The sequence below is a fragment of the Mustela erminea genome, chromosome 12 (assembly GCF_009829155.1).
Source record: "Mustela erminea isolate mMusErm1 chromosome 12, mMusErm1.Pri, whole genome shotgun sequence".
NCBI classification, from domain to species: Eukaryota; Metazoa; Chordata; class Mammalia; order Carnivora; family Mustelidae; genus Mustela; species Mustela erminea.
Window position 1 is genome coordinate 61,371,418 of NC_045625.1, and position 23,566 is coordinate 61,394,983.

General features: G+C 37.7%; 1 protein-coding gene across 26 annotated transcripts in view; it reads right to left on the bottom strand.

Annotated features, from left to right (window-relative positions):
• Positions 1-23,566, bottom strand: part of KDM4C (lysine demethylase 4C) — a 507,226-nt gene that overhangs the window by 336,746 nt on the left and 146,914 nt on the right. The window contains exon 9 of one of the 26 annotated variants that reach the window (XM_032308085.1): positions 19,923-19,963. The exons of the other annotated variants lie outside the window; for them this stretch is intronic. Coding sequence (XP_032163976.1) covers positions 19,952-19,963 — 12 coding nt within the window. The 3' untranslated portion in view covers positions 19,923-19,951. Of the gene's footprint in view, positions 1-19,922; positions 19,964-23,566 lie in introns of those variants that run through there. 26 annotated transcript variants of the gene reach the window in all.

Here is a 23,566-nt window from a genome sequence, read left to right on the forward strand (position 1 = left end):
TATCTCTTATGTAATCTAAGTGGTATACAGTACTTGTTTATTTAGTTTGCAATTTTTCAAATCTCACGGTCTCTTCCTTCATGGAATCCACCAATGGATCCCGCTTGGAAAGTCCTCCCAAACCAAGGATCAGATAAATATTCTCCCACATTTTCTTTTAATACATTTAACATGAACAACTTCAGCCACATAAAACTTTGTTTTGATGTGACAGGAATCTCAATTTATTTCCACTTACCTGCCACCCATCTTCACCCTCTTTTGCTCTGTCAAAATTCCCTAAAATAATGAAGCTTTCAAAATGTAAGCACATATTTAGATACTTGCTTCATTAAATGATTAACTGCTATATTAAAAATACAAATAAAAGCATACTTTTGAGTTTTAATTTTTTTAAGATTTTATTTTTAAGTAATATCTACATCTGACAGGGGCTCAAACTTAAAACCCCAAGTGCAAGAGTCTCGTGCTCTACGGACTGAGCCAGCCAGGCACCCCTGAGTTTTAATTTTTTATTTTTTTTTCTGAAATGATTTTAATTTTATTCCAAATCCTTTCTTTTCTATCCCAATTTATGTTGCTATTTCATCTTATATAATTTTCCAAAGTCTTTTACCTCATTTTTATTTACATGTTTACATTTTTAATTATAATTGTATATATTTAAGGTATTTTATTTTTTATATAAAAAAAAATTGAAGAGCATTCTATAATTTTGGGTACAGCATTTAATAGAAGAAATCTTTGAAACACCTGGCAGTATTAAAGATCCATCTACATCTTTGGTGATTTTTCATGGCCATTACTGAATAGTTTGAGTTTTTAAAATAAAATTTCTATCCCCAATACACATCAATGACAGTTGATGTGCTAGATCAGATAGTTACGACATGGCCAGATTAATGAACTGCAGCAGTAAAGCAATGTGTTTAACTCTCAAGCCTTTCTGGTCTACATTAGAGAGAACAAGTGCTGATCTTTGCAGCTCCCTGTCCCCTCTTCCTGTATCTGCATATGTAAATCTGTTCTCTTAGCCACAGCTACATAATAAAGGACATCCCCTTCCACAAATGCAAAGCTAGAGTCGGAAGAAGAGCACTTTTCCTTTGTGTGTACCTATGCATCAAATTCAAGAATTATATTCTTTACTTTCATATATGTTGAAGTGTCTTTTTGCATTTTCAAAATGTCTCATGTTCTTGCTTTATTTTATGAAGAAGGAGGTCAATTAAAAAAAAAAAAAAAGAACAAAACAAGGGATATTTTAGAACAGCTATCTCAGCATTTGAACTTTTCTCCCAGTAGTACAGTTTCTGTCTCCCTGTATGATTTATTCAATTAAAATTTATTCCAGAACTACAGTCCTTTAGCATGCTCTGGACACAGCCCAGATGGAAACCAAAGAGTAAATATTTTGACCTATTTAAAGTCCCTCTGAACCCAGACGATAAAAATGCACTCCCCCACTAGGTACCCTCCACAGTTTTATTCTGAAGGACAGTTAATAGCATGGCTGGCATGTATGTCAGTGGTAGCTGCCCAATAATGATAGGATATCAGATCTGCCCCAGAAGTGTCATCATGGAACAAAGAGTCTTGGCTTACAACTAGTTCCTGGGGCACAGCTGGGAAGCAAAATACAGGAATGCATTGACATACTACCACAGCACAATTTCACATGATGGGGACCCCAAACTGATTTTAAAAGTTTAATAAATGTCAACACTTCATGAGAAAGAGAAGAAACACTTATCACATCACATGTAGGAGTTACTATTTCAGTAACTTATAATAATTACCTCATTTAGTCCTTACAACTAAACTATAATATAATATTATTATACCAACTTACAGAAATCTTGCCTAAAATGATACTTTCTATAAATGACCAACCCAACTCAAGCTCAAGCAGTCTAAATTAAATGCCACTTAATGTCCCCAACTAAGCTTTACAAATTAATGCCACTTAATGTCCCCAACTAAGCTCTTTAACTTCACCTTCCAAAAGCTTAACAAAGAGCAAGTTCAGCAGGTCTGAGTTATCTCAAGAGAGTATCTGTCCTAAATGTTTGATAGAAGCTTCCATTTCTAAAAAGACTACTTCTTCACCTAGGAGGCCCATGGATGTGCTCTTTCCTTTTTCTTGTAAATAAAAGCATGACATGATGGGATCTCAGTTGGGTCCTTCCACTGAAACACTTTCCCAGCTACACCTCGTTCAAGTCCACCTCATTGTGGAAGAAATGAGACCTGTAGGGTCTTGCACACACTGCTACTTGTCAGCTTGTAAGTTTCCCTCAACAAATTTTATTTTATTTTTGTACTGTGTGTATAAACACACACTGCTCCTTTGCACAGCAGTTGCACTATACAACACGAAGGGACCAAATCCATGAACAACCCGCAATAGTTTTGGGTGCATTATAAATTTATTTCACAAAAAAAAAGCACTTCAATTTGATGACATTTTATGCTAAATGCTCACACTTCTTCAACATAAAATGAATATTCTTTTAAGAAACAACTAATCTAGAAGGATTATAAAAAATAGTACAAATATCCCTTACTACACTAAGTTACATTCATTTTTATCACCTTCTATTCCATATGAAACATATCAATTACAAATTTGTAATCAATTAATATCTTTAAGGTCTTCATACATCAAATTAGGTCAAATGCTATTAGGGAAACCCACTCTTATCAAGACTGCAGGAAAAAAATTTGTGAAGAGACACTGCCCTCTGCTGGTTAATGATACACACTGTCCATAAATCTTTAATTTGAGAACAAAAGTAATGAAATGCATTAATATTTAAGTACCATGGTCCATAATGCTATTTACAGAGTCTAATAGTGAGTTTTGATTATATGAGAATGATAAACACATGTACACGTCATAGAAAGAGCCAATATACAATTTCAGGCTCTTCTACTATAACAAATATAAAACATTACATTCAATCTGCAAATAGTTTCAAAGCAAATTTCCATTTTCACTCTTTCAGCAATTTTTTAAATAATGTATATCAATGCTGTTTATTTGCATTTTAGGATCAATGATGAATGTCACCTTAGAGATCAATTAGTAACTACAGAATAAAGTTTTAAGGCCTTAAAAGTACTATGGGGCACCTGGGTGGCTCAGTGGGTTAAGCCGCTGCCTTCGACTCGGGTCATGATCTCAGGGTCCTGGGATCGAGTCCCACATTGGGCTCTCTGCTCGGCGGGGGGCCTGCTTCCTCCTCTCTCTCTCTGCCTGCCTCTCTGCCTACTTGTGATCCCTCTCTCTGTCAAATAAATAAATAAAATCTTTAAAAAAAAAAAGTACTATGAACATGTACAGACACATATTTATCACCCTCCCCTACACTGAAATTTTGGTACAAACTAAGTATCTTGAAGTTGATAAATTTCAGAATATCTCTAACATGTGCCTATAAGACACATGTGAACATTAGTTTAGACCTCTCTATATAAACACTACTGAAAACTATAAAGATAACTTTATTGAATTCTAAGTAGTACAGAATAATACATGAAAACAGCCTTGTTAAAAAAAAAAAAAATCCAACAACAGAAATGCATAAAAGGTGAGGGTCCCTGTATTATACACCTCAAATTCACTCCAATGGGTATAGGCCAACATAATTAACCCTTTGTATCCTTCATTTTGTTTTTCTATTTACATATTTTTGAGATAGTTTTTAAAGAAGATTGATTCACACTATACAAGACACTTAATCACCTTGATTTTCACTTTATAATAGATTTTTAAGATCTTTGTCACAACAGTGCATAAAGATTTAACCCACTGGTTTTAACAGCTATACAATAGAGATATTCTAAAAGTCTAGTCCACCCTCTCTACTGTTAGTAACAGTATTCACACTAGTGAAATAAGAGGTGTGCTATAAGCATCCTTGTTTAACTGGCTGCAAGAACGATTACTAGGATTCCTAACTTTTATCATAAATCTCATACTGTCTTCATGAAATAAAATACACATATTATATAAACAAATTTCTATGCAGTGTAGTTTTTAATGTTTGCCAAACTAACACTTAGAAGCAACATTATATTAAAACTCACATGAGTCTACAACTGTACACAATAACTATATAAAAATAGATAATTTTCCAGTGACTTAAAGAGAAACCATTAAAAACCAAAAGCTAAACCTATACAGAGGGGAAAATGCACATCATATATTTGTGAAAAATATTATGTATTTGTATGTTTTTGACTATTTAAAAATATTCAGCCTCCATTAAAGAACCACCAAAAGCTCACAAAAATAGTGAGCATGTAACACACTTACAACCATACAGTATTCCATTGATCTTTCCTTTTTATATGACTCTTGCTTTATACCACAGTTAAAAATCCCCAACTGAAAATACAAATAACTCTATAAATAGCACATTTCCTTGAAGTTCAACCCTCCTCATTTGTGTTCAGTAACCCATACAACTCTATGATTAGTTCTGCTGTGGGCTTAAACCATAAGATACAAAATGGCATAAAGCAGGCTAGCTTTGCCAAACTAACACTTAGAAGCAACATTATATTAAAAATAAAACTAAAACAACATTATATTAAAACTCCTCCCTTCACTTAGCTATAAATTTACTCTGAAGGTTTATTAATGAACAGCACAATCACAAACACCCTAGCTGTTATCAGATCCCTTCCTGTTAAATTTACTGAAGCATATATGCTACTGTCTGCATATCTCCATACATATGCTTTGTAAAACCACAGATCTGCATATTGAAACTGGTTTTTAGTAAGTTTTCCCCACCTTCAAACTGCCCAGTCCCAAAAGTCTGTCATCCTCTGTTAAATGTATAGCTCAGTACTTGAATGAATATTTAATCTATGGTTATGCCTTGACTTTCTGTTGAATGCCCATTTCCCTCTGTGTCTTATTTCTATTTCCCCAAAACTGTAGTTTCCTCGCCCTTTGGTTTCCCAGCTTTTGACTATGTGTTTGGCATGGGTTCGGTTTCATAGTTATCACATCTTGGAATAGCAGCAAAGAAACACTTTCTCTGCCTTTGCTTCAGAGATAAACCCATTAAAGCAGAAGGCCCAGAGCTGCTAATTTGCCCACTGAGGACCACTTTCTCACAGACCCTACTGAGTGACTGAAACAACAGGAAGCTGGGAGCTGGACACTTGACATTCACTGAAAGAAGTTCCTTCCATATTTGTGTTTGTTTGGCTTTATCCTGTGACATTTCCATAAATAAGAAGCATCATTTATTTACTTCAAAGCTGAATAATTATAAAGTCTCGGAAAATACATCTAATTCAATCTGCTATGGTGTCAATCAGTTACAGAAGGTAAATGGAGAAAATAAAGTTGGGCAGAGAGGGGCCAGAGGCTCTCTTAAAATGAAATAAACCCAAACAACACTATTTAAGTGTACTAAAACTAAACTCTATCTATGGAAAGTCTAGGTTTATAAACCTCCCAACCTCAGAATGTTTCTTTGAGACAAAGTGATTTGCACAGCCCAAATTTTCTTTGTAAGTAACCACAACAGTTACTCAGTAGAGTATCAACTTCAGACTCTCCACTTCACAAAGAGTGGATACTTTTGTAAAATGGATCTGCACTTCCAGTTCCTTTTCTTCATTTTTGCATAAGCTATGTGACTAGCAAGATCACCAATATGAACAAAAAGTAAAGCATAAGAGGAACTGAACAAGAATCTGTGCTCAGCACTAACATCAGTCCAGTGCTGAGTAGCTGCATAAATCAGAGACTGATTTAGCTTTGCCACAGACACCGTTCATCTCAACAGCACCAGCAAACACATCTGTACAGTAATTGGATGAAAATGTACCATGAACTGTTCATAAAGAATCTATACTATAGAAATGCCTTCTAAGATGCATTCCACTGACGTTTACACTATAGTGTAAACCTATGCACAAATCTAAGAACAGCAGTTTATCTAGTAAGATATCTTGGTCATGCTTACTCAAACTATACATTTTAGGGCTTGGGATTCAGCATTAATTACGAAGGTCATGGGTATAAGCAGCACCAAAACTCAGGAAACCTCTCCAACACTCTTTCTAGTCAAATGTGAAATACTAAAGCATGAAACACATTTTCTAAAACTTATGAGCATGTACCTCAATGAATGTCATTTTAGAGAAATAATCTAATACTTCAGAACTTCCAACATTCAACCTCAAGTAACTTACCAGAGCCACTTATGGAGACAATATGTAACAGAAAAGAATTTCACACAGAGGAGCTGAGGAAGGTTTGGAATACTGCTTTCTTAGAAATCCTTTCCCTCATCTATTCCTTCAGTCCCTTGCCAAGACAGCCTCCAATGTGTGTCCTTACTGGCAGATTATTGCTGCATTTTGTTCCTCAACTCAACCCTAGCATACCCCCAAAATAGAAAAGTTTGCATTAGACTTTTTAAATATAGATGGTATATGCTCTTTGGTTCCTGGATTTTAAGAATGACATAAAATTAAGGGGTATTTTAAGCACCTCTGCTCTCTTGCAACAATGGGCAATAATTTCCTAGTTGTCTTAATTTGTGTGCATGTTTTAAATCTAGAGTATCCTTTATGATTATTGCAGTTGGTATTTTCTTATTTTATGTAGCCCTTCTTTTTTTTTTTTTTTTTTAGTTTTTTAAAATTTATTTGACAGAGAGAGAGAGAGACATCACAAGCAGGGGTAGCAGCAGAGGGAGAGGGAGAAGCAGGCTCTCTGCTAAGCAGGGAGCCTGAAGCAGAGCTTGATCCCAAAAGTCCCAGCATCATGATCTGAGCTGAAGGCAGATGCTTAACCAACTGAGCCACCCAGGCATCCCATTATGCAGCCCTTCTTGCCTATAATGTATATTTACAAACCAGGCTGGATTTTATCCCCACTTTGTGTCATTCCTATTTCAATTTCCCATTATCACAGAACTGTTAATAAAAGTCATTTAGTTACTTTTTCCTATCATGTATTCCAAATTCACTGGAATAATCCCTTATGAGGCCAAAGAAATGCAATTCTAAAGAAACTTATTAAAATTTACATGACCAATCCAACCCTTCAAATATGAGAGCACAGTTAAAAATGTTGTTATTCGATAAGACAAAAACAATGATGGCATTAACTACCTTACAGTATGAACTGTGGTGGAATAAACTGAGATAGTGGGTGCAGGCAGGGCCCATCAACAAAGATAAGACTGGAAACGTGCAAGTGCACCAGGTCCACATAGCCATCTGCTCTGCATGGAGGGAATGAAATAGAGCAATGAACTAAGGCACTTATTTTCAAAGTCCTAATTTGTTAACAAGACCTGTGCAATGAACTCTCATATACTACTATGGTTCTATGATGCCCCTCCAAAAAAAAATCCACCACAAACCACCTGCCATACTCTATGGGGACAAGTTAGAAGATTTTCCTAATAAATGTCTATACTTTAAAAATGTTTTACTTGCATATGAAAGAAACATTAAAAGAGAAAATGTTAAAAGGAAAGATACTAGAAAATAATGTTTACAATATTAATCAACTTTGTGTGGGCTTTTAAGAAGATAAAGACTTACACTGATATTCTGGAAGGGATATGCAAGTTATTACAGGCTTTACTTTAGGGAAGAGATTGGAAAGCGTGTCATTAAATATTTTTCTGTAATCTACTTTTTTTAAATATATGGACATATATTCATTTTTATTTTATTTCTATATATCTTAACAATGAGTATTTGGATAATAATATTAAAAGCAATAGTGATTTCCTTTCAAATAATTTTCTGTAAAATTAAAAGGATTCTAATACATGGACACACCATAATTTACTCAATGATTCCCATTTATCATTGGACATTTTAGTTATAATTCAATTTTTGCTGACAAAATTGGACTACAACAATCACTTCTGTCAATGAAATTTTGTCTGCATTTGTGATTATTTCCTAGGAGTGGAAGAATGGGATAGGGCATGGAGATGTCAAGCGCTATTAATGCATACTACCTACCCACTTTTTAGGATGTTTATAACAATTACACTTCCACCTAACAGAAATGCAGAGTGCCCACTCTAGCAACTACATTCTCAAGAGCAATGGGAATTTTCCTTTAATCTTTACTAATATGATAAGAAAAAGAAATCCTTCACTATTACTTTGAATAATACTAAGTTTTGGAGCACCTGGGTGGCTCAGTGGGTTGAGCCTCTGCCTTTGGCTCAGGTCATGATCTCAGGGTTCTGGGATCGAGCCCCGCGTCGGGCTCTCTGCTTGGCGGGGAGCCTGCTTCCCCCTTCTCTCTCTCTGCCTGCCTCTCCGCCTACTTGTGATCTCTGTCAAATAAATAAAATCTTAAAAAAAATTTTTTTAAAGAAAATAATACTAAGGTTTGAACAATCTTTCAATTTTATTTACCTGCAAAGAAACAGGTTTTCATGCTATTCTAAGAATTATCAGAACAGTCCAAATTTTAAAATATTAACACTTACAGGATGACTCAAAATATACATTTCCTAAAACTAGAAATACTCTACCAAGAGTCACTGGAATTATTAATCGTTATGAAAATTGTAAATTATATAATATCTGTTACGAAATTTTAAAAAGTTGCTGGAAACTACCTACTTTTGTATCTTAACTCAAATAAAAACCTGGAGTATATGAAAACCATATGTGGACGACAAGAGTCAAACTGAGCAGGAATCTCTAATATCCATGATGGTTTTCTTCCCAGGGATTTACAACACATGGTTTTTTCAGATTCAACACAGGGCCCAAGAGCTACAGCATGCTTTTGAAGGCATAAGCAGCCTACCCAAATACCTCTCCTTAGCACTCTGGCCCACAGAACCCTAAGCACTGCTGGGTGATATCACTTCTTTTCATACTGCCCTCATGCTGGCAGAAAGAGTGAACGAATATGAGATATAAGTAGAAATATATAAAGCAATCCATGTGCCCAGCCTGCTGTTAGCACTTATCCTGAAAATACTATCCCCACAGCCACAGTTCTCAGTGCCTCAGATCTGAACTCTGCCAGCCTTCTCCAAATTAGTATCAGGGAGTTCCCTGACTTAGAAGTTTTAAAAATGTTTTCAATGAGAGAGGCATGGTGCTACATGACTGCACCAGCTACAGCTGCCATCCTCACCACAGGCTGATGAGGGGAGGGTTAAAGCCTTCCTCACAGGTAGGAAAAATGCAGCTCACAGAGATAGGTTACACAGCTGCCCAGCACAGAAACAGAATTCTAACATAGGTCTGTGTGATTGGGTTGGTTTTTGTTTACCTGCACTCAAATATGCCATCAAAACTCCTGTTAAGGAAAGAAGCACCACAGAGATGGAGCAATGAACACTTGAATCTCTGACTGACAAAGTTATGAAAAATAAAACATTGGCCTGCTTTCTCTAGACTTTGGTTTTAAAGAGAACCATTTCAGCTCTCTAATCTGGTATCCAAAGCATGGACTTCAAGCTAGGCCCAGTCCCCTTATGACTGCAGGGTTGCAGACTTCAGTGCTTCCTTGTCCCCATCTAGAGAGATGAGCCTCCCAACACATATAGGCAAGATGGCGTTTTTCCCCCATCTTCACCAACCCAATCCTCCTTTCTGTTGGGCCAGGAACTGGCCCACTGAACTGACCCATCATCACTGGAAAAAGAAACCGATTCCCTTAGACCAGTCACAACCACCAATGAGCCAAGGTCAATTGCTCAAACTGGAATTCTGGAAGAAAGACACATATTTACCTAGTACATATCTACCTAGTACTCACCACAACTTTTCAAGGCTCCTTACATATTTCATTGTATTTATATCTCAAAACAACTATAAAGAGGTTATAATCTCCATTTTACATATGAGAAAAGGGAGATTTGGACAGGTTAGTTAAGTACTTACTCCAATCACACAGCTAGTAAAAGGAAAAGTTTGAATTTCAGTCAGTTCGACTAATCCTTGAACTTGTACCCCCTCACCACTACACAATAATGCTTCCCTTCTACATATCGAAAGTAAAGCTCTGCATGATTATATACAGAGCCTGAGAGAGATTCAAGACAAAGTGTATTACTACCCAGAGGATCTACCACATCCACACATTGTGTCACTCCCTTGAGTGTGACTCAGATAGCAATCCTATGTGATCACAGAGGATTTGCTTGAGCTCTATTTTTTACCTTTTTTGTAATTTTATTTTTTGCAGTGTTTCAAGACTCATTGTTATGCACCACACCCAGTTTGAGCTCTATTTTTAATTAAGCATACTGAAAGAAGATGTAAGATATAATTAATTTTATAAAACTTTGATATGACAATGGAAGTTAACACATGCTAATTTTTTTTCCTTAAAATGTTTTTCTAGCCTTTTCCTAAAAGGTTATAAAATAACAGCAATAATAATGAAATATATGTACATATGCAACTCTCATCTCCGTCCCCCCAAAAAAGTGATATGTATGATTACACAACAGACAATTCTCCAATATTAAGATTTTTGCTTCTTCACATTTTTTTAGTACTTCATATTTTTTTTAAAGATTTTATTTATTTATTTGACAGACAGAGATCACAAGTAGCAGAGAGGCAGGCAGAGAGAGTGGGGAAAGCAGGCTCCCTGCCGAGCAGAGAGCCTGATGTGGGGCTCGATCCCAGGACCCTGGGATCATGACCTGAGCTTCATGAAGGCAGAGGCTTTAACCCACTGAGCCACCCAGGCTCCCCATAGCTCTTCATATTTTTAAATGACATTATAACTCTGAGTTGAAATTTCCCCTACTTAACACTTTATTCATTGCTCATACTCTAGTATAATAATAATCAGAATATTAAACAATAATAAGAGCTGCATAAAACCATCATAAAAACTGCACTCAAGAATCAACAAGGCATACAAGTATTGGTATTGTCCTCAGTTAAAGACAGCACATGGAAAAATGCAAACTGATCAATACAAATAAAAGACGAACTATAATGCCTGGAAGAATTAGCTGTAAGCACTAAATTTTGTAGATAGTGCCACAGAGAATGTATTGGTGCTCTAAGCTATCGTAGAAAATCATCCCTCCACAGAATCCAGAGTGTCCAGAAGACACTCTTGTTCTGCCTTCCTCGTTTTAGAAAGAGGCAAAAACTATTAATGGCCATAGTTTATAGAGGATAAAATGATAGTAAATTAAAAATAACAGGTATGGCTAAATGAGGGAGAGAACTAGGTACTAGGATTCTATACTATATGAGACTTTTTCAGGGTCTGCCTAACTGGGAACACCTTTCCTCTTTGAATTGGCTAACACTCTGATTCTTCTAATTACAAAGGTGTAGAACTATTAAAACAGTAATAGAGAGTAATCATGGGTTTCATCACCTATTCTTTATTCCCTTTGATATTTAAATGTCAAAATCTTACTCGGCAATATGCTTTCATTATTTTGAGCTTTTGGCCTGAGTATGGTCCCTGGCTCTGGCAGAGAGTGCTCTTTGGGGAAACAGCCCTAGTGGGTAATTTCCAGGCTATAGTTATAACCAGCAGTCCTAAAAAGAGATATGTTCTATCACCTTGCTCAGAGCACAGGAAGGATAGATTACGGATCCACCGATTAAGGTTTAATTATAGCCACTGACCTCAGTGAAATCCCATTAAAACTTTCTTTTGATTCAAAACTGTCCTATCAAATGATAAGTAAGCAAGACTCCTATACCAAAGCTACAAATCAGGCATCTGCACATGTTGCTCTTGTTTCATTAGCAGAGAAGGTTATCTCAAAGGAAAAGGAACAATGACTTTGGTTGGTATGCCTTATTTAAGAAGCCCTAATTTAGGGGGATGCCTGAGTGGCTCAGCTGGTTGACCGGCCTTGGCTCAGGTCATGATCGCAGGGTCCTGGGATTGAGCTATGGGTCCTTGCTCAGTGGGAAGTCGGCTTGTCTCTCTCCCTTTCCTTTTGCATCCCCACCCCCACCCAACTCATGCTCACATGCACACTTGCTCTCTCTCATTCTCTCAAATAAATAAAATCTTAAAAAAAAAAAAAAAAAAAAAGTCATGCTTAGCTCATCCACCAAGAAAGAGAAATCAGTATGTAGCTGGGCCAAGGGTTCAGATCTCACCTGAAAAATTTTTCCCAAGTATTCCTCTAAGTAGCTTTTTCTTTAAGTTACCACATTTTATCAAAAGACTACACAGATCCTTTGCGATAGCCACTATGTAAGAGAAAACAATCAGAAACCAAACCATAGGGGCGCCTGGGTGGCTCAGTGGGTTAAGCCGCTGCCTTCGGCTCAGGTCATGATCTCAGGGTCCTGGGATCGAGTCCCACATCGGGCTCTCTGCTCAGCAGGGAGCCTGCTTCCTCCTCTCTCTCTCTCTCTGCCTGCCTCTATGCCTACTTGTGATCTCTCTCTGTCAATAAATAAATAAAATCTTAAAAAAAAAAAAAAAGAAAGAAACCAAACCATAAAGTTATGAAGTGAATCAAACAACCACCAAGAGGATCAACTGCTGGGAAGCAGCAGTGTCCATATCCAAATCCAGCCCCACAAGCTACAAATGGTGCTCTCCTTTTACCCTGGTCATTTACTCATTGCTCATACTAAAGTACTGATATAGGCTGCCTCCTAGCTCATGTGTGATCACATGTCTAACGACAGCTTTTGACAGCTTTTGAATGAAGTTAGGAACAGAACCACTATTTTAACATGACAGTCTCAGCAAGGCGGAATGATACTCCCAAAGAAAATCAGCTTATTGGTGATAGAGGGAGAACTGACTGTATTCACAGGGTCCAAGTTTTTTGTTTTCTTGCATTATCCCCAAACTTTGCAAACCATTTCCTTTTCTGCCGTGATATCTTACGCTTTACCATATAAGTTGATATGATAAGTTAAGTAGTGAAAGTGGATTTCAGATTCAGACTGGAAAGCTACAAGTTCTTGAGGAAGATTTTTAAATGTAGTAAATTTATATATTACATTTGTAATTATTCTGTTCTGTGTAACAGAGCAGTCAGTGAATGTTAGCTGAAAATGTAAAAAAGAGAACACTATTTATGTAAGAATAAAGCAATAAAATATAGGCAAGATTCCTAGGTTTGAATCCTGGTTCCGATGTTTTTAACTAAATGGCCTTGGGCAAGAAGTCATTTAATCATTCAATAAATTATTTCTTGTGCATCTATTACGTGCTGGGTAAAGAACACTAAATGATATTATTAATATTATTGATACTAATGATTTTTTTCCCTAAGATTTTATTTATTTATTTGACAGACAGAGATCACAAGTAGGCAGAGAGGCAGGTGGGGTGGGGGAAGGAGGCCCCCCACTGAGCAGAGAGCCCAATGCAGGGCTCGATCCCAAGACCCTGGGATCATGACCCGAGCCGCACGCAGAGGCTTTAACCCACTGAGCCACCCAGGCGCCCTGATACTAATGATTTTTTAAATCCCTACTCTTATAGATCTCTCAACCTACTGCAAGGGAGACAAACAAATTAGGACATTATCAGCAGTATGCCAGACAACAGTAAGAAGAAAAATAAGCTTAAAGGGGTATAAGGATTATAGGAGGAGGGAGTAGCAATTTCCATATTATTTCCATATTATTTTAAATAGAGTATCTATTATCTTTGATAATTTATATTCACCTTTGATAACCCAAATATACTATTGTATAATTATATTATTATAAGAGATTAAGAGTTTTCTTTATTTTATACTATTTTTCCATAATGAAAAAAAAAATAGGAGAAAAACTAAGAAGGAATATTTTTTAAAAAAGGATCCCCTAAACAATTACAAATCCAGTACATTAGATAAAAAGCTCATAGTTAACCTTAGAAATCGCTATATACAAAAGCTATATACTTTTACCTTTAACACTCGTCCTCCTCTAGAAGATCTTTTCCAACACTCTCTTACCCAATTCTACATATGCCCAAAATACCTATTAATTCTCATAGAAAAAGGGCCATTAATAATATACTTGAAAGCTGTTACACATCTCCAACTTACAAATGGATTCTACATTGATGGTTTAGAACCTAAAATACTTTTTAGTAGAGAAAAAATATTATATGATGTTGAAGGGCCTCAATCCAAACAACAAAGGTCTATTTAATTCACTAAAGACCTGTGGCTTTCAACTCAAAGCATCACCAGATTCAATTATGGGGATTTTTAAAATTCAAACACTTATAACCCCTTACCAGAGATCATTATCTTACTGGTCTGGGTGAGGCCAGGGTTCTGTACTTTTAAAGCCCCACAGGGTTGAGGACAGCTTCTGGAGACTCTTAGCTCCAAAAGACAGATCACATCTGTCTTATTTTACTTCTTTAACCACAGCACAGAGCCCGGCACGAATAGAGCCTAAACATGCCATTAACTTCCCCAGCCTTCTTTACAGTTATGGCTAGCCACGGAATATAAAAGGAAGTTTTCAGGTGGATTTAAGGAAAGATTTTCCTCCCAAACAGAGGAAGGTGGGTGAGCCACCTTCTTGTACTATCTCCTTTTCTTCCTGTCCTTGGAGAGAACATGCCTGGAGTAAGCACTTGTGAACACTCTCCCACTAAGGCCAGTAGGACAGAAGGATAGGAAGAGCAGGGGACCTCATGACACTGCTGAGCAGCTATACCAACCCTGGGACCCCAACCCCCGAATCCCTCAAGTGCCAAACACCTACATGGAACAGAGCCTTTTGTAGAATTTTTTACTATGTATTTACTATTATAAACACTGAATAAATCTGGAAAAGGTAAAAGAGATAGTTAAGAAAAAAATCCCAAAGTTTCAAAAGTCCTGCAATAGAATTTGGTTCTTAATAATCATAAGAACAGGTAGGTGTGCCCTCAATTTCATTCTAACTCCCCAATTAGGGTGCAAGTTCCCCTTCACAGCTTACACAGTAGACAGGATCATTCTAAATCCTCAAGAATCTTAAAAATAGGGGCGCCTGGGTGGCTCAGTGGGTTAAAGCCTCTGCCTTCATCTCAGGTCATGATCTCAGGGTCCTGGGATCGAGCCCCGCATGGGGCTCTCTGCTCGGTGGGGAGCCTGCTTCCTCCCTCTTCTCTCTCTACCTGACTCTCTGCCTACTTGTGATCTCTCTGTCAAATAAATAAATAAAATCTTTAAAAAAAAAAAAAAAAGAATCTTAAAAATAATTCCACAAATCTCACAGCAGACTGGCACCTATTTAATCCACCGTAATCAGGGAGATGAGTCCAAAAGGAAATAGCACACTAGGGGGTCAACCTTCTGCCTCTGATCCCAGCCCCACCGTGCTCATTTTACGTATCATTCCTCTTCTCCTCCCTCCTCTATTCGAAAAAGGGGTTGATAGAGGGCGGAAGGCATCAGATTATCTATGAACTGACACTATCACAGAAATGACAAGAAATAAAATGAATAAAGTGCCCTGGACAAGGCCCAGCATATCATGAACAATCAATCTCACCAATCATTACTAACGAACTCATATGAAAGTAGAATAATTTAAAAACAACAAAAAAAATAATTTTTAAAAAATAATTTTTTTCTCAGTAGAGTATGTAAGTTATTCAAAGAAGCCAATTTACTTTTTCTTTTTTTTTCAAAGATTTTAATTATTTGAGAGAGAGAACCTGAAGGAGAGGAGAAAGTGAGTAAGAGAGAGAGCACAAGCTGGGGGCAGAGGCAGAGGGAGAAGCAGACTCCCTGCAGGGATCCTGATGCAGGGACTTGATTCCATGATATCTGGTATCATAACTTGAGTTGAAGGCAGATACTTAACCAGCTGAGCCACCCAGGAGCCAGCCAACTTACTTTTTCTTAAAGTACTGACTTAAACTAAAGCCTCAAAAACAGGCATTACATTGATTTCAGTTTAGCAACTAAACATGAGGTCATAAGCCATGTAACACAAATCCCAAAATTTGGCAAATTTAAGTTAGCAATAAATAAAATCAGGCTCCCTAGCTCTGAGGGCTTGAGGTCCAGATATCTCTCTTGCAGACACAATATTTACTAATCAAATGGCTTTCTACTATACAACTTGACATCTCAGATTTTCTGAATCCCACAATTCAGTACTTTATCAGAATAAAATGAGGATATAATATGAATATTTTCTTAATACCTCTTCCACATATATAAATACTAACTCCCCAGTCAGAGTACAAGCTCCAAAAGACTTAACTTCATATGATTTTGTTTCTCTACATGATATTTTATACTCTATGTTGTACCACCAGTGACCAGGAAATAGAAACAAAGAAGAGGTAAAAAGAGAAAATGAGAATATAAAATCTTGTGCTCCTAAAGTTCATATTATATAGGCCACATCAGAAATTCAAAACTAGAATGCAGGACTATTAGTCTACATTTCCTTTCCTTCACATGCTATAAGAATTCAGAAATTCTGTGATGTAAAGCATATTAAACATAGGGACTCACCACGAAAATAATTCCTGATTGTTTTTAAAAAGACTGCCCAAGATTCAAGATATTTTTGGAAGGGTGCTACCTGATTTAAAAATAAAAAATCCAATTCTAGAAAAGGATTAAAATATAAAATGGAATGAACCTATACCACAGCTCTTGTATGTAAGACAATTTTTTTAATTGAAATCCACTCCAGATTAAAGGGAAATCAGTTTCAAAATTCTATCTTTTTAAACTTGTTCAAACATTTAAGGATTCAAATGTCAGAAAGCTTTAAACTTATATTATGAAATGCCCCTAAAGTTCATGAGAGAACATTCCCAGCTCTGCAGTATAATTTTTCAACTTTTTGGCATATCATCTTAATAGATTATCACTTAAAATAAAATTAATGCAAAATAAGAGGTATCATTTTGGAGCCACCAACTATTACCTTTCCTTCCAAAAAGATAACATGATTTATCGTGCCATAGATAAGTCTCTCATACTGCACATGTGGTCATAAATACACTACTTCTGATGGTGTAAGCTAGATATTACTGTCCCCAACACAATGATTCTTTTTTACTCAAGAAAATCAGTACAGTAAATAACTTTTCTTCTCTTCGAGACAATCACAGTGCTTGAGGCTGCTGCGACACAAAAACAAAATATCTTCACAAATGTCTCCAAACAGTCAAGCTGAAAATCTAAGCCAAAGTTTCATTTAACAGCCTGTCAGTTTTTTGATGTGAAGCTAATGAATGCAGTGGCAAACAAATCCATCAAACCTAACATCAAAACAACTGCACTTCATCCTACCAAACAGAAAAATGAAATACAACCTGCAGGCCAGCTCTTTGATCCAGCCTAGCCAGGAAGCAGACCTGTGAGTACCATCACAGCTGCTGCACCGAAGTAATCATGGACTTCATTCCACCACAGAAGGAGAGAAGGCTCCAGAAATGGAAAACATTCATCTCAAATATGCATCAATATCTTATTTCAATTGCTAAAGTGTTACATAGTTTTACATTTCTACCAGAAAAAAATACAGCATTTCATTCTAGATTACTCAAGTTCAAAACTATAAACATGCCTAAAATAAATAACTAGATAGTATGTTCTATTCATACTACAGTTTTGAAAATGGAGGTTTATTAAAAGCCCTTCTGTTCTTTATGAAAACTCCTTGAAGACAAAGAAAACACATCTTTCTTCTTTGTAAAAACACAGGCACAATTCCTGTTGCAAAAGAGGAACTCACTGAGCACTCTCTGAAGCTGAACTCTGCCTAACTCAGTAGGCAAATGGGCATGTAGCTATCTATAAAATTCCTCTCAATTTTTCTTCAGTGAAAACCTTACCTCTGATCAATGTAATGGGGGAAATTACATAACCCCCTTCTTAGGTAAGTGAGTTCTCTTAAAGGCAAGGCCTTTCTGTTCTAGAGTATAATTTTCTGAATAAAAATCACCAATAATTCCAATATTACCAGTGACCCTGGGGTTATCTTTTCAAACCCAATGTTTTGGGTTTCTTTTGTTTTAAACAAAAAACTGAGATTTGGAGGAGGAGGGGCAAGATGGTGGAGAAGTAGGAGACCCTGTTTCAACCGGTCCCCTAAGGTGACCTAATTATCTACGAGAACACTTTGAACACCCATGAAATCAGCCTGAGATGTAAGATTATACACTTCTGGATCTCTATGGAGGCAAAAGGTATCGGTGGAGAGGTAAAGCAGAGTGGGAATGCCCGGACTGATATCGGAGGATAAACAGAAGGGTGAAGGAGCCACCCACTGGAAAATAATACCCCAATACAAAAGTTCTCTGTGGTTGGGGACCAGCATTAACTTAAAGTCTGGTTGAAGGTACTCAAAAAGAGCAAAAGAGCTTAAGGGACAACTGGTAGAATCGGGTAGTCAGGGACCTAAGCCCACGGACCCAGGATGACCACTGCCGGCGACCACCTGTGCCAGAGAGTGTGGCAGAGCCTCCATGGTCCCTGAGCGCATCACCACTGGGCTGGACACACTCCCACCCTCGTGTGAGACAATCTGGTATGGGCGCCAGCCGCCACTCGCTAGGTCCACACCCTTCTGTGCTCCCCTGAACTCCCCAAACTGTGAGGGGGCTGTGAGTGCACTCCCCCCAAACCTAAGGGAGCTTGGTGTATGCACTAGCCAGCTGTCTCTAGGACCAGCTGAGGATCTGGTCAGTCCCAGTCTGCACTTGAGAGAACCCGCTAATCTCTGGTCCGGGTCCCTAGGCAGCGGCAGCCTTCTGCAACCTGCCCAACAATGATGTCTAGACCCCAGACAGCAGTCCCAGCAAAGGCAGACACAGGAAGCAGGCTCCCTGGACCAATACTGCTTGAGGTTTTAGTGGCACGGGAGTGCAGAGACAACAGGCACCTCCTGTGACCACTGAGATGGTGGCTGGGGGCCTTCATCGCCTGGTGGGAGGTTGTGCAGTTCAGCAGACATTGCAGAGGGGGCGTCTGTGTGTTCTGGACCACCCAGAGGGGAGCAGACCGAGGCTCCCCTCTGAGGCGGAGGTCTGGGTGCAGTATGCGTTCCACTAAACCTCAAAAAGCCACTAAAGAACAAAAACCTCTACAGAATAAAAGCCTGAAAAACCGGTTTCCACAGAGCCCAGCCACTTGATAGGGGACAGGACTCAATGCAAGCAAGACTGACTGAAAAACAATGCAGCAGGCCCCTCCTCCAGAAAGCAGGCCAAAAGAACAAGAGGACAACCTCCACAGGGTCCCCATAAAACAGTAAAATCCTAACATGAGGGGAAAATAATATATTAAGCTCCTGGTATTGTCCTAAAACCTGTATATTTCATAGGTACAACTTTTTTTTAATTTGTTCTCACAATCCTTGTTCTTTTTAACTTTTTTAACCTACTTACCATTACAACTAGAGGTTTAATTCAACATATTCCATAATAACCTTTTAACTTGAACTTTTTTCTTACATAGACCTGTTTTTCTTTTCTACTTTTTTTAATATACATATAGATATAAGCTTCAAGGTAATCCTCTTTCCCTAATCAATACTACCCCTATACATAAATCAGTTTTAATTTCCCTTTATCTTGGTAAAGTTGAGTCCTTTAACAAAGATACCAAGATACACCCAAGAAGAATCAAAATAACCTTCCTCAACCACCTCAAGGATTTATAACCACCTTCCCATCTTCTTCTTCTGTTAGTGTTTCTGTGTATTTGTTTTTGCTGGTGTTATAGAAATCTTATCCTTGGGATTCATTTGGGCTGAGTTCTGTTTTGTGGTTTTTTTTTCCTTGTCATTTACGTTTTTTGGTCTTTTTGTTTGTCTGTTTTGTTTATATACCTCATAAATCTTACTTTTAGGGCTCATTCTGCTGGGTTTTCTCTTTTCTCTCTCTTTCTTTTTCTCTTTTTTCTTTCTTTTTGTTGGTGACTTCCAATTGCTCTGAAACGTTCCAGGGTGCACCCTGCCTGGATCGTGGTTGATATATTCAGCTATACATCTCTTCAACCACCTCTCACCAAAATGACTAGGAAGAACCCCCAACAGAGGAAAAATTCAGAGACTGTGCCCTCTCCAACAGAACTACTGAATATGGACATAAATAGTATGTCAGAAAGGGAATACGGGGTAACAATTATCCAGGCAATGGCTAGTTTGGAGAAAACCATTAGCGACAACATAGAATCTCAAAGGGCAGAAGTGAGAACTGCCCGGGAAAAAGTTAAAAATGTAATAAATGAGACCCAATCTAATCTAAATACTCTAAGAGCTAGGGTAACCGAGGCAGAAGATGGAATTAGTGATCTAGAGGACAAAATGATAGAGAAAAAGGATCAGGAGGAGGCATGGAACAAATAGCTTAGAAGTCATGAAAACAGAACTAGGGCAATAAATGATGCCATGAAACATTCCAAAATCAAAATTATTGGGATCCCTGAGGGGCTGGAAAAAGACAAAACTAGAAGATAATAGTTGAACAACTACTGGATGAAAATTTTCCCAGTCTGAGAAATGGATCAAGCGTTCGTGTCCTAGAGGCAGAAAGAACACCGACAAAGAACACCTGCCTCAAGGCACTTAATTATGAATCTCATGAATCATAATTTTGACAGGAGCTTCTGAGGGCAGCTAGAAAGAAGAGATTCTTTATGTACAGAGGAAGGTCCATCAGAATAACATCAGACCTGTCCACAGAAACCTGGCAAGCCAGAAAGGGCTGGAAAGACATATTCAAGGCACTAAATGAGAAGAACATGCAGCCAAGAATACTTTATCCAGCAAGGCTGACATTCAAAATGGATGAAGAAATAAAGAGCTTCCAAGACTAGCAAGGTTTAAAAGAGTATGTGACCACCAAGCTGGTACTAAAGAAGTATTAAGGGGGGTTCTATAAAAGAAAAAGAACCCAAGCATGACATAGACCAGAAATTTACAGAGACAATCTATACAAACAAGGACTTCACAGGCAACATGATGTCGATAAAAACTTATCTTTCAATAATCACTCTAAATGTGAAGAGCCTAAATGCTCCCAGAAAATGGCACAGAGCTGCAGATTGGATAAAATGACAGAACCCATCCATATACTGTCTACAAGAGACACATTGGGAACCAAAAGATACATCCACACTGAAAGTGAAGGGATGGGAAAGCATCCTTCATGCTAATGGGCCTCAAAAGAAAGCTGGAGTAGCGATTCTCATATCAGATAAATTAGATTTTAAACTAAAGACTGCAGTCAGAGACAAAGAAGGACACTACATCATTCTTAAAGGATCTATCCACCAAGCAGATCTAACAATTGTAAATATTTATGCCCCCCATATGGGAGCAGCCAACTACATAAGACAACTGTTAATCAAGATAAAGAGCCATAGTGATATGGATACATTAATAGTAGGGGATCTTAACACACCACTCTCAGTAACAGTAAGATCATCCAAGCAGAAAATCAATCAAGAAACAAAAGCTTGGGCACCTGGGTGGCTCAGTGGGTTAAGCCTCTGCCTTCAGCTCAGGTCATGATCTCGGGGTCCTGGGATCAAGTCCTGCATCAGGCTCTCTGCTCATCAGAGAGCCTGCTTCCCCCTCTCTGCCTACTTATGATTTCTCTGTGTGTGTGTCAAATAAATAAATAAAATCTTCAAAAAAAAAAAAAAAAAGAAACAAAGAAACAAGAACTTTGAATGACACTTAGACCAGATGGACCTCATAGATATATACAGAATGTTCCACTCTAAAACAACGGAATACTCATTCTTCTCAAGCGCACATGGAACTTTCTCCAGAATAGAGCACATACTGGGTCACATAGCAGGGCTCAACTGATACCAAAAGATTGAGATTATTCCCTGCATATTCTGAAATCACAATGCTTTGAAACTGGAAATCAGCCACAAGAGAAAGTTTGGAAGGAATTCAAACACTTGGAAGCTAAAGACCATCCCGCTTAAGAATGTTTAGATCATGATATGGTGAATGCTGTGAACTGTGTAAGCCTGACGATTCACAGACCTGTATCCTTGGGGCAAATAATACATTACCTGTTAATAAAAATAAATAACAAAAAGAAGAAATGAAAAAGGAAAAAAAAAAAAAGAATGTTTGGAACAACCAGGAAATCAAAGAAGAACTTAAAAGAATTCATGGAAACCAATGAAATGAAGACACATTAGTGCAAAACCAATGGGATATGGCAAAGGGGGTCCTCAGCAAGAAATACACAGCCATCCATCCAAGTCTCACTCAGAAAACTGAAAAATTCTGAATTCACCAGCTCTCTTTACACCTTAAAGAACTGGAAAACCAACAAAAAATTAAGCCAATGCCACGCACAGAAGGGAAATAATCAAGATTAGAACAGACATCAATGAGATAGAAACCAGAGATACAGTAGAACATATCAACAAAACTAGAAGCTGGTTTTTTTGAAAGAATCAATAAGATAGATAAACTGCTGGCCAAACTGATCCAAAAGAGGAGAGAGAGGACCCAAATTAATAAAATTATGAATGAAAGGGGAGAGATCACAACTAACACCAAGGAAATAGAAACAGTTATCAGAAATTATTATCAATAACTATATGCCAATAAGTTAAGCAATCTAGATGAAATGAATGGATTCCTGGAAACCTATTAACTTCCAAGACTGAAACAGGAAGAAATTGACAACCTGAAGAGACCAGTATCTAGTAATGAGATTGAAGCAGTGATCAAAAACCTCCCAAAAAACAAGAGCCCAGGACCTGATGCATTCCCTGGGGAATTCTACCAAACATTCAAAGAAGAAATAATACCTATTCTCCTGAAGCTATTTCAAGAATAGATACAGAAGGAAAGCTTCCAGACTCTTTCTATGAGGCCAGCATTACACTAATCCCCAAACCAGGCAAAGAGCCCATCAAAAAGAATTTCAGACCAATGTCCCTGATGAATATGGATACCAAGATTCTCAACAAGATCCTAGCTGATAGGATCCAACAGTACATTAAAAAGATTATGCACCATGACCAGGTGGGTTTTATCCCTGTGATGCAAGCGTGGTTCAATATTCACAAATCAATCAATATGATAGAACAAATCAATAAGAGAAGAGACAAGAACCGCATGGTCCTTTGAATTGATGCAGAAAAAACATTTGAAAAGATACAGCATCCGTTCCTGATTAAAATGCTTCAAAGTATAGGGATAGAGGGAACATTCCTCAACTTCATAAAATCTATCTATGAAAAACCCACAGCGAATATCTTTCTCAATGGGGAAAAGCTGGCAGATATCCAAGATCTATAGAGAACTTCTCAAACTCAACACCCAAAAAACAAATAATCAAGTCAAAAAATGGACAGAAGATATAAACAGACACTTCTCCAAAGAAGACATACAAATGGCTAACAGACACATGTTCATCATCATTAGCCATCAGGGAGATTCAAATCAAAACCACATTGAGGGCGCCTGGGTGGCTCAGTGGGTTAAGCCGCTGCCTTCGGCTCAGGTCATGATCTCAGGGTCCTGGGATCGAGTCCCGCATCGGGTTCTCTGCTCCACGGGGAGCCTGCTTCCTCCTCTCTCTCTCTCTGCCTCCCTCTCTGCCTACTTGTGATCTCTCTGTGTCAAATGAATAAATAAA